The sequence below is a fragment of the Aethalodelphis obliquidens genome, unplaced genomic scaffold (assembly GCF_003676395.1).
Source record: "Aethalodelphis obliquidens isolate GAN/ISIS:26980383/991018 unplaced genomic scaffold, ASM367639v1 scaffold15, whole genome shotgun sequence".
Lineage (NCBI taxonomy): Eukaryota > Metazoa > Chordata > Mammalia > Artiodactyla > Delphinidae > Aethalodelphis > Aethalodelphis obliquidens.
Genome location: NW_020837959.1, coordinates 26,086,027 through 26,099,012, shown reverse-complemented (window position 1 = coordinate 26,099,012; position 12,986 = coordinate 26,086,027). Strand labels below are relative to the sequence as shown.

Genomic DNA, 12,986 nt, shown 5'->3' with positions numbered 1-12,986 from the left:
TTCTAGTTGAATGAGTCAAGTCCTCCTGAAATTTTCAGTAGAATCATATACTAATATGTCGGCTTTTATTAAGTGCTTCACACACTTCAGTTATGCACCTACATTGTCAAATAGATTTAAAAAATTACCCATTATAAAAATATTAAAACTTTGAATTTTATGTGTTTCTTCATTATTTTTAAACTTATTTTATTACTTCCCAGGGTTTCAGTAATCTTCTCATACCCTGTCTCTGTTCAGACTAGATTATAGGATTTGGTTATTAAACAGTTGATTCTTGGTGGGACCTGTGGACTGGCTTCTTCTAAGGTGATTAAAACCTGAGCCATTGTAAGAACTGCCCCCCTGGCAATTACTTGTTTCAATTTCATTTAAAAAATGTAGAGTGGGTTCCCACCATTAGCATAAATCTGGTAGGTATTATGGGGCATGCAGAGATAAAGAGACAGCCCCTGCCTTTGCAGAAGTTATTACTAGAAAATCTCGAAAGAGTTGGAACTAGGTAATGTCCAACCTTGGTTATGTTAGTAATAAAATTAATTACAATTATTCAAATGAGATTTCTTGTCTAAGTCACAGAACACAGAAAATGATTTGATTTTCTCAATTCTCCTAAAGTTATTGAATTGCTAGTATCATTCTACATTCATAAAAAAGAAATTAGTGCATTATATGCAACCTTTGCCTCTAGGATATCAGGGCCTAATTCTCTCTTAGAATCCCAGGTTGAGAAGGGGTTAGATTGTCTAGTAATCAATTCCAGTCAGTGTGATAAGATGGGGACCTTAAATTCAAAGACTGGAGTTTCTCAACGTTTTGTAAGGTATATAAGAGCGTCAAGTTTAATCACTGGGACTGTTGAGTTTCCTTTTAAAATACCTTTACTGAGTTAAGGTTAATATTATACCTGTAGTGTATATTGAGAATTGATATAAGAGAAGGATTAAAAAAAATCTTTTGTTATAGGGCTTCCCTGGTGGCGCAGTGGTTGACAGTCCGCCTGCCAATGCAGGGGACACGGGTTCGTGCCCCGGTCCGCGAGGATCCCACATGCCGCGGAGCGGCTGGGCTCATGAGCCATGGCCGCTGAGCCTGCGCGTGTGGAGCCTGTGCTCCGCAGTGGGAGAGGCCACAACAGTGAGAGGCCCGCGTACCAAAAAAAAAAAATCTTTTGTTATAAAATAACAGTAGCCACCATTCAGTGAGTACTTACTATGTTCCAGGCGTAATTCATTACAGGCACTAAATTCTTTAACCCTGTCTGTATCAGTGATGCTGGAGACAAGCCAGCCATTTTATTGATGATGAAACTAAGAATAAAAAGTCTAATAACTTGCTCAGTGTCCCACAGTTTGTATGTGGATTTGAATCTAGCTTGATTTCAGTTCAGTGCCTGTTCTCCTAATTCTCTACTGCCTCTGTAACACTGTACTTTGACTTTTATTATAATGCTTAAGGCAATAAGTTTCCCTTGTAGTTCGATGCTGAGAGAAAGGTTTTCTCCTGAAAGCCTGGTGTTTCCTTTTATTAGATAATAAGCAATTTATAAATTAACTGCTGCTTTTCTTTTTGTTTCTGAGCTGCTGCGAACCTCATATTTAGTGTAAATATCTTTAGCCCAGATTCTGATATTATTTTTAAGGCTTTTGATGTTTCTGTTATTTGTTTTAAAAGTCATATATATTTTATTAAAAACTGACAAGTCTTTTAGAAAGTAGACAGGATGTAAACAATAAAATACTGGTGTCATATTAATAAAATAAAATCAGATGAATTCTTTTTTTTCAAATTTAAATCAGATAAATTCTTATTGTTGGTTAATTTATTTTCCAAAATTTGATTTCTGCAGCCTGCGGTTGACCAGTCAACATGAGTTATTTAGTTATTTTAAAAAAACCAAAAACACAGCTTGGCTCAGCCCTATGACTTTTAGTATTTTGAAACACTTGACAACTTAGTAATGAGCCCCAAAGCTTATTAGTTTATCCTTTTTACATGGTGAGTTTTTCTCTTTGACTTCAAAGTGAAGGTAATTCTATTCTTCACTTGGGAATAAATAAAGAATAGCTGCAGGTTCGTATTTTTGGTGAAGAATGACATTGTTCTTTTCTGGTTGCCTCTTGTCGGGTAATATTATATATTAAATATATTTTAAATATTAGAAATATATTTTTAAATATATTTAAAAATTAGAAAGTTAAAAATGTATTGCTTAGGTTCTTTATTCCTTTTGTTCTTATAATCTCTAAAACCTGTATGAAAACCTTTTATTTCTAATTATTAATCATTTGATTAAAAAGTAGTGTAGTGCTTTACTACTTTACCAGCTATATTCCCACAATTTTCTAGTTCTCCCTTTATTGTACATATTTTAAAGGTGTAGGAGTATGTGGGATTTGCATCTATGATGGTACTCTGGAATCTCTAATCTTTGTAATTTCTAAAACTCTAAGCTGAGAACTTAGATCATGGTTCATATATTGTAAATACTTCCTGTGAGAATAATTTAAAAGCTTTTAAAAACAGATTTAGATAACCTTTAGTGGAAATACTTCCTCACTAGTAACATTACAATTTGTAAGCGTTTTTGTTATAACCACACCTATAAGATTTTTAAGCTTTTATGGAAATTACCAATGAATAGTTGGAAATAATAACCTATAAAGTTGGAGATAGATACATCTGAGGACAAATCTGCATTTAACAAACTCATTTTTAGTTAAATCAGATTCGGTTCAGAGACCAATGGAAACAGAGTAGATTAAATAAGCAGGAATATTAGACTGATTCAAAAAGAAAACTTTTCGAAGATAATAAATCATCATGTCCCTAGTCTAATCAAGGAAAAGATACCTGTGTCCAATATCATCAAACCCTGCCTTCCGTCTGCCTGTTCATATCCTCACTTCACAGAGAATATAAACTGTCTACCACGGCCACTAATAGGAACTGTTGAAATGCCGCTTCAAGGTTCATTTCGCTGTTCTCAGCTCACTGTTGGGAAATGAATGCTGGAGCATCTAGTTTGAAAATAAAAAGACTCTAATGAGTTGGGGGTCTTTATGTGCCTAGTATTCTTGGCAGTGATTAACAGTAGGGGGTGTATAGAAGGTCAAAAGCTCTTCTTTTTAGAGGTCAGCAGAACATCCCCATCTGATAAGATTAAACTAATGTGGCTTTTGGTGTTAATATCTAAAGCAGCAGGTTGCTGTAGTGCGTTTGGGATGGTAGTTGTGGCTTTGAGAGATTATGAAAAAAGAACTGACATGTGAACTCCTTAATGAGAAAATGTTGGATTCAGATATATAGCACTTATCTTTCTTCTTTACAAGCAGTTTGAAACTATTTTTTGTTTCTAAAAGATTTTGCGTAAGTGTGTTTGCTGTTATTTTTTCTCAAATAATTATATGTGTATGTCATTAAGTATTTTTTTCTTTTCTGTTTTTCTTTTTGTGCTGTTTTAAGTGCTAAAGATTATTTGAGGTAAATCATTCTGAAACTAAGACTTATGATTTTCAAATTTAGGTACACAAATACGGTTCATATATTTATGTTCACTCCACAGTTTTCTGATTATTTTACTGGATATTTCAATGGACAGTATTGGCTTTGGTGGATATTTCTTGTACTTGGTAAGTTTATTCTTAATGCATTTCAGTATGACTAATTTGCATTTAGTTTAACTTTGATGTTTCCTAAAAATATGAGATGTAAATATACTGTTTTATAATTTATGTGGAAAAAATTTTTTCTGTTGTAAAATTCTCATATCCAAACACTTATATCATCTTGGCTATTCAGATAATTCTATGTAGCATTCTGGATTTCTGATTTAAAATTCAGAGCCTGTCAATTTAAAGAATCAGTGGTTGAATGATAAGTCAATCCTACAAAACTTGAAAATCCTAAAATGATTAAAAAATAGTTACCTTCAGCATTTATTTTGGAAAATATACATGCATAATTTTCTTTTAATGATCGTAGGAAGTGTTGAGAGGAGGATAGTTGGATATTCTGTCCATTCTTTTATTTTTGGATCATTGAAACATTCTTTACACTTTGGAAGTGTACCCTGCATTAATCATTAATCAGTCAGGCATAAGGAAAGGCTTCATGCCTAATGATCACAGTACTTCTGTTGAGTTTTCTTCTTACAAGGCATGTCTTTTATTAATATTGATGAATTTTATGGATTTCCGATTTCCAATCCCTTGTGTTTTCCTCTTTAGATATATGATAATTAAGTTAATCTTAAAATCACATGATACCTGTAATCCACATTTCAAATTTATTTACCGACATGAAGAATACATTTTGTTTCTTTTTAGGTTTAAGAGCCCACATTTCTCTAGTAACATAATTATACCAGAAAATAGCATTTCAGTAGGTGGCAGTGTTCTCCTTGAGTTTATATTTAGTCCTGCTGTTGCATCTTTTGGATCTTTGGGGAAACGAAATCTTAGTGGTCGGTTAAGGTCACTAAAAATCCTAGATTGTTTCTCTAATAATTATAATGAAATTATTCTAATGTTGTGATTTTGTTGGGGAGGCAGACTTGTACAAAAGTTTAGCCAGTTTTTTGTATTGGTAATTGTTTTCTGACTGATTCTGTGCTCATTATTGAGTTTCTTCCTTAAAAGTGAAAAAATTGATAAAGTCTTTTAGGTATTTAAGCATATTGAATGAGATACTTGCTTATAAATATTATTAGCGGATTGAGGAGCCTTCGGAAGGCAACTGTGAGACAGAGTAGAATGCAGAGGGCAGCCCCAGTTCCATATCAGAGCCATAATCTAGCATTTAGGGGAATGTGAAAACTTAATTCATGATTAAAATGTTCCTCTCACATAATACTCAGAAGAGTGTTGAGCACATCATAGAATGCTGAGAAACAATAGCTGCTGAGTGATTGGTTTCTAGATGTGAATTGGCTTATTTTGGAAAATGCCTGAGCAGAACAAAATATGTCTTAGAATCAGCAGCTTCATAGACAAAAGAAAGGATTTCACAAATAATTTTGGTGTACATTTTTCAGTAGTACTTTTACGTTTGGATCACAATATCATTATCTTTGAACAGCATCTGGAAGGGCATGAGGGGAGAATTCAGAGTGGGGGTCACAAGTGGAAAGAGGATATGGGAAGCAGATGGGATCAGATCTAGGTGAAACTTATACCACTTGTTTAAGTCATTATTTGTATATCTCTTCTATCTTTCCTCTCTAATTTATTATAACCATGCTTCTTATTTTAGTGCTTCGATTATTGTCTTAGAATTGGGTTACAAATTTCAGTTGAGACTTTACATTTTAAATTGACAGACTCTTCCTCCTGGTGAGGAAAGTTGCATGCATACATATCTTTTGGTCCCTGCCCTCCCGCCCACCATTACCTAGTTAAAAATTTACTGGAGTCAATAAATGTTGCCCTTAGAATTGTATGCTTAAGTATATCAAAGACTTAGCTCTACTAATAATGGTAATGCTTTTTATACTTAGCTAATATTTTTCACCTGAAACTTTGAAGCATTTCACAGGCTTTGTTTAATTGATTACTAAAGATACCTGTGATTATTATAAATGATTATTAATGTAAATGATTATTATTTAAAAATACTATTTTACAGAGGAGAACACTGAGATAGATAGAAGATACATCTCAAATCATTTAAGAAATCACTAGTGGCTGCTTCCAAAGTCTTCTTTCTTGATTTTTCTCAATTTAATTTTTATTATAAATTAGTCTTTTATTACTTGAAAATAATAACTAATAAGTAAATTATTTACATAATGCACATATCTCTAAATACAAATCTTGCAGATGACAGGCACCTGATCTTGCTAGACAGGCTTGTTATTGGTTATATCCCACAATTGTTAGCAATTACATGCATATGTTCTCTCTTGAATACTTTATATCAGTAAATATGTCTTAGTTTGCTTAGTAGTTATAGTAATTAAAAAGTTTGGTATAAAATGGGACTTCTATGAGTTGAATCAGTTTAAATGCATTAGGTAGCTTTGCTTTTTAAGAAATAATTTAGTAAGTGTGTATTTTTGTGTAATTTTGGATTTTCGTGGCTGGATTTACTTTACTTTAGATACATCTAGGTGTAACAAATTGAAAGAATTTGGGGGTGGCAGTTAAATTTTATTATATTTCCTTACAATAGATTTGTCATTATAATGTAAAATATATTATGGAATGACTGTAATCCTACACGTTAAATTCCTTAGACCAAGAGGATCTTGTTTATAATTGTCTATCTAAAATGTATTGTGTCCCCTTTCTGTGTAAGAACATAACATATCTGTATTATTTCAACCTTCTCAGGCCTGCTTCTTTTCTTCAGAGGATTTGTTAATTATCTAAAAGTCAGAAACATGTCTGAAAGCATGGCAGCTGCTCATAGAACAAGATATTTCTTCTTATTATAGAGGTAAGAAATATTAATATATTAATTGTTTATTCCTTTTGTATTCAAATTCACCAGATGCGTATTAAATGCTTAATGTGTACTCATGTTGTTTACTCAAATTCAGCATATTTAATAGATTTTTATACTGTTAACAGTCACTTACTGAAATTTAAGAAGTTGTGAACTTTTAAGATAACTTCCATTTTAAAAATTGAATTTCATACATTTGAATTTTTAAAAGTGTATTATGAGTAAACTGAAACTTTAAATCAGACTTTTAAATTTCTTTTTAAAGCTTGACCACAGGATGTATACGAAGTAACCACCAGCACAGCATTTGAAAGCTTGAAAAACAAAATATGACAAAGCACTTACACAGAGAAAATGGGCATTTTGCATAAAACAGTGTGAAATTCACATAGATATCTGGTGGATAAAACAAACAAAAAAACAAATCTGATTGAAAAGCAACTTGCCATGCACTGATCTTAACAAACTGGATCAATGAATAAAAGTTGAGTGAAGAAAATAGGAGCTTTGTTACTATTTTCTTAATGTGTGCCAGTTTGTATCAACAACCAAGGCTGCAACTTGAATAAATGGGAATATAAAGAAATGAGCAGAGGTTGTCTTACTGGTTATCCAGTGAGTTTCTGGAGGCTGTGTCTATAGTAAAGGCATTTATTTATTGTGCAGCTAGTAGATCTTCACATGAAGAGACCTCATATCTCTACTCGCTATACTATTGATACTTTTAAAGCAAGTACCATACACTTCATTGATTTGAACTTTTAAAGTAGTTGAACCGATAAGCAAAATGTCTACTAAAACACTTAACTTCTGGATGTATCTTTAAGTACAAAATGCTTCAAGTTGCTATGACTTAAGTATAAATAAATTGTATGGTTTGTGATTCGGTTGCTTAAATTTTATGCTTATATGAGTTTTACATAAGCTGACATGATTTACTTATTTCTGCTGAAGAGAACAATGATTACAATTGCATTTCTGGATTATATTTAAATATCACTTTAAATGTTCCACTAAGGTTTCTTCCTCCCCCTAGAAGATGTCACATTTTCTCTTTAACTGGTAAAATGTCTTTACAAGCAGTGACCTTAAGAGTTTGTCGGTATTACCTGTAAGATAAAAGGCAAAGTAATTTTACTAACTTAAATGATATTCTGTGAATATTCAGTGTGATTACCTTGTTTGCATTTTCAAGAGTTTAAACTGTAATGTAAATATTTTCTAGACGGTTAGAAGCCTAAACTTTAGAATATATTTTGATATATGCTACCTTATGTCATTCTTACCAAAAGGATATTATATACTTGATGTAATACTTCTTATGAGATCGGTTTTCATTATGCTGTCGTTTAGATAATTGCAACTTAATACATTTTAAGGCTAATTCTTTTTGTCCCTAGACTGCATCGACCAGACATTCCTTTCTTGTATCAATGTGAAATTTCCAGATCGTCTGTAAACCTGCAACTTTAATAAGATAGAAGACTACTAAAAGCAGAAGACAAATTAGTGAGGAAAAGATAGAGCTTCATAACTGAATGGCAGAGTGGTTTATGCTTAAAAGCCATTTCTGTTCATTCTCTTAAATATTTATATTTCATTTGTTTTGCACAGTTGCATATGTGCCCATTTAAAAGATTTGGGTATACTTGAAAGAAACCATAAAGTGGTAGCAGTAAAGTGCAGTCACATTTGATTAATCAGTGTTTGATATAATTGAAAGAGTTGAATGATAAACAGTCTTCCAGCGTGTAAATGCCATTGACTTCTGACCTGACATTTAACATAATAAAAATGAAACTATTAACCATGTCAAATACTTTTTTCTGGCTCTTAGATTTATCTAGTAACTCTACACTTGAAACATCCTTTGTTATATATAAAGTTTTTTGAAACCTGCAGTGCTGATTATTAGGCTTTGTCAGATTGTTGAACCAATATTTACATCATTATTTAGCAAAACTTTCTGTAAATAACCATGCATAAATTACTTTCTGCATCTTTTTCTTAGAAATTGTGTCTAGATAGATATCTCTTCATTCATTTTAAATTAAGTGAACTTAATATATATAGAAAATTTGGATGTTAAAGATAGTTTTAGGACAAATTTTAAGAAAATGTGGGTATGCCACATGTCCTTTATAAGAAAATCTTTTTTTTTTTTTTTAAAGGGACTTGACAGTTTTAGGGTTTCTCAAATGAGAAGTTTGGTTTTTGGCATTGTTCATCTTAGAGATTCTTGCAGGAAGAGATTGTATTAGATAGTATATTTATTTCATTTAAGACATTTTTGAAAATTAATTTTCTGAATAAGATACTCTCATTTGCATTTTGTCTTTTAAAAAGCCAATAAAAAGTATCTTTAAATATCATTGTAATATTTTTTCCTTTAGATGTTTAGTTTAATTTAGCAAATAAAAACTTGTGCTTTTAATAGCTTCTTGCTTTCTGATTGTAGGATTAACTTGTAAAAATCATTTCCTGAATTGAGATATGTGAAATATCTGTTTTCAAGTTATGGAAATGTGTCTGTGGAATATAGGGGTGTGAGTGTGTTGTGAGAGTGTGTGTGAATATTATTACAACTGGAATCTATTTTACATTCATAAGCTACTACATTTTACAAATCATTTTATGTCTCATCTGTTTTCTCTTCAGTTATATCTTTGCTTTTGAAATGCAACATTAAAAATGATGGGAATTATCTTTTAAACTTAAAAATCAGTTGATACAGCTATATAGAACATATAAAATATATTGCTTGTTTATTATTAGACACTGACTACTAAAAGATACATCTAAAACTATTCAGGGTCATTTTTCCATTTCTGAAAAAATAAAATTTATTACGCTTTATAACTTTTTTTGTATTTCTCTGTATTTTCTGATTTATTTCATTGTCTTTGATAAATAAAACATGTTTTGTTTTGCTAATTGAGCCTCCTATTTTCTTGTTTTCCCTCATTTATTCTCCTCCCCTGCTAGAATTTTTATTGTTTGTTAAAGTACCTGTGTTACACCCATTGAAGTAAAACAATAGCCTGGGGTAAAGAAACAAAATGTTTGATTTAGTTGCCTGATTTGGAAATTAATTAAAGTTAAAATTTACTTAGAAGAAATGTGAACTCGTGCTAGGTCTCTTTATTGCACATTAATTTTCCTGTAGACCTGTACTTTGTTCTTTGTAATAGTTTTTAATGAAATTAAGCTATGATACATAGTAAGTTAAAATATCTAGATCATCTATCATACATCAATTTATTAAAATTTTATTTTTGTTTCTGTGGCGTTAATACTTAGTTTCTGCATGTGGATGTTGACCCAATGTCAAAACTTCACTTTTTTTTTTTTTTTTTGCGGTACGTGGGTCTCTCACTGCTGCGGCCTCTCCCGTTGCGGAGCACAGGCTCCGGAGGCGCAGGCTCAGCGGCCATGGCTCACGGGCCCAGCCGCTCCGCGGCATGTGGGATCTTCCCGGACCGGGGCACGAACCCGTGTCCCCTGCATCGGCAGGCAGACTCCCAACCACTGTGCCACCAGGGAAGCCCAAAACTTCACTTTTTGTTTTGATTTTTTTTCCCCCCAAATCTGTAAGATTCAAGTGTGATGTTACCTGATCCTCTTTAATTGGTACAATTCATTGGTAGTCTTAAATCTCATCATCCAATCAGGAGAATCAGAATATTATTTTAAAAAACAACATTCTCTTCTGGATTTATCAGATCCTACATACTTCCCTTCATTTCCTGTGAGCTTGGACAGAATAGCTGCTGTTGTGTTTCGGAGATACTTAATTGCCTTTGCACCCTGCCTTAAAGATTGAAAATCAAAATCCTTGTTAGGGTATCTATAAACAATTTTTGAATGAGTGTGAACTGGAGCTCGGAAGTTAATACAAAAAATATATTACATTATTTCTATTATATTTGAATAAGCTAGTTATGGCCAGAAAAATCCATTTTTATGTTTTTATGAAGTAAACTGAATTTAAGGTAAAAATACATTTTCTATATAGTGTGTTCAGGATACATCTTAGAAATTAAAAGACAAATTCTATTATAGTTGGTTAAAATGAAAATCTCTTTTTAATAGAAAAAAATACTACTCTCTAGCCTTTTGAGTCTATAAGCTATATCCCATGCCTTTGAAGTTCATAAATTTTAACCTGTTAAGATAATAATCACTAATATTTCCAGCAAAACCTCTGATGACAGGAAAAGTGGAGTTCAGAAAGTCCAGTTGGAGAAAAATTCAGGGTTTCTTAATTTAATATAATTATTTTCAACTGGTCTATACTGTCCCCAAAAGCACAAAGGTAATGATAGTGCATCTGATACTGTATTTAACTAGAGTGACATATATATCCTTAGTTTGCTCATAACAGATCTGGTTATTCCTATTTCCTCACCTTATGTAGTGCCTCCTCTCTCATAAGTGTCCTAATTTGGAGGAGAAATTATATGATCACCCTGTATATAACTCTACACTGTGCTGAGAAGTGACTGCCTAAACTCACGGCCCTTTGAGAGAAGTAACTGCAGTATTAGGGCAGGAGTCACCTAATCAGCCCTGCCTAGACACCCGTTTTTTTGGCCTGTAGAACACACATGGTACTATTTTTTTTTTTTAAATAGAAGTTGTATTGGAATGATTCCGCTTATGGTCAATAGTAAACAGTGAGCTTTTTGTATGTTTAAACTGCTGTTAATTGTTATTTTAATTGTTTGCTATTTAATTCTTCAAATAGTCATGAAATATTAGTGTATTATATTCTAAAACCTCATTCTTGATAAAGTTCAACTGTTAGAGGATAATGTGCCATTTAGTATTGAATGTCCTTGCCCATATATAAAACATGTTTTATATGTGTTAATAAAGTTCAGTAAATGTGGAAATGTGAACCTGTCATGCATGTTTTTCAAAATCAGTTTGATTCACAATATATTATCACCACCTTGGCCTCACAAAATGTTTATATGATCAAACTTATGTTACATGAAAACAACTGGCATGGAATTAGGTTGGAGTGTGGGAACATCATTTAACTTGTCACAGTAATTTGTATGTTGGGAGATAGATTGCAGTTTAATTTTAATAAATGCAAAAGCATCAGCTTTATGAAGATAATTTATGTTTCTTTCTACTTTGCAAAAGATTAGTCGTCACCATAGATCAGACCTGCTTATGGGTGTGTGTTCTTATTTGGGACATATGACCTAAAATGCAACCTTCCCTAAAGTTATTTAGAAAAACAGAAAAAGCTCATTCCATACTTCCGTAAAAGTTAAGCAGTTAAAAAGAAAATGTTTATTTTGAACTCAACATGTTTGCTTGTTTTCACTTTTCTTTCTTGATGTTTTCAACTTAGCTTTCTTTTTTTGTTTGTTTTTGTTTTGAGAGATTAAGCTACCTGCTTCTAAAAAACCCACTTAGTTTTCATGGAAACCATTAAAAAAAAAATTCAGCAGCTAAATAGGGAAGAGATAGGGTTATTGCCCCTTTAACAGCTGAGGTTATAGCAAGCCCAGATCACACACTGGTTCACATAATCTTGGAGGTGGTTTTCCTCTCAAGCTTGCAAAACAAAAAGAACAAACAAACCCACTTTATTACTTTCCTACTCCTTCGTGTTTGTTTTAATTAAATCAGTGCTTTACCTTTAGTGACAGCGAGAAGGGCCACAGACTATCCTTCCTTAAAGCAGTTTCTTTTCTTCTTTTAGCTTTACCAGAAGCATAGTGAGATCAGCAAGTACAACAAAAGTTTGCCCAAAGCTCAGAAGCAATCTGGAGGACTCAGAATGTGAAAAGTAACAAATAACCTTGTTGGAAAGATGAACTCTTCAGAGGTATAAGAACTGTACTTGTGCATAAATCCCTAGTGTGGAAATATGTTATTTCGTTTCCATCAAACTTAGTTTTCTCAGCCATGTAAATTCCTGCATAGTGATTTGGTTTGACTAACTATGGCATTTGGGCTGTGAACGTTTAATTCCCATTTTATTCATTCAGAGAGAAGACCTAAAGACCCTTAATTGCTGGCAAGCATTGGTGATCACTCATTCTAATATAATAAAGTGTGAAATATCACTTCCTAAATCCAGATTTTTAAAATGATGAGACTGTGGAAAGCGTCAGTTCACTGAGGTTTATGAACCTTCTTTTTTCAAACGGGATAAAATCAAACAAAAGTTTAATAACATGTATACGTGGGAAAGACCCAGAAAAACTGAGTAACTCGCCAAAATGGCTGAAACCCTCACCTTAAATACCATTTTCAGCTGAGAGTTATGAACTTTTAAGAGGCAGCTGGGTCGTACATATCCCTAATTCTACAGGATCTCCAGAGGTGAATTTTTGATTGAATGATTCTTTGAATATCTCTAGAGCTGTGATTGTTATTCAATATGGTGCATTATAGTCAACTGGGAATTGGGGGGAAATTAACATCCCAGCCTCAATTTCCAGAGGTTCCAGTGCAATACATCTGCCCTGTGACAGCACATTTCCTTCCCATAGTTTGAAGTTGTGGATTTTGGT

The 12,986-nt window shown here is 32.6% G+C and overlaps 1 protein-coding gene across 3 annotated transcripts in view; it reads left to right on the top strand.

Annotated features, from left to right (window-relative positions):
* Positions 1–12,536, top strand: part of NDFIP2 (Nedd4 family interacting protein 2) — a 68,519-nt gene extending 55,983 nt beyond the window's left edge. The window contains exons 6-8 of one of the 3 annotated variants that reach the window (XM_027116011.1): positions 3,566–3,632; positions 6,333–6,438; positions 12,170–12,536. In XM_027116011.1, coding sequence (XP_026971812.1) covers positions 3,566–3,632; positions 6,333–6,436 — 171 coding nt within the window. In that variant the 3' untranslated portion in view covers positions 6,437–6,438; positions 12,170–12,536. The other 2 variants (XM_027116010.1, XM_027116012.1) reach the window with 2 other exon arrangements.
* The last annotated feature ends 450 nt before the right edge of the window (positions 12,537–12,986 follow it).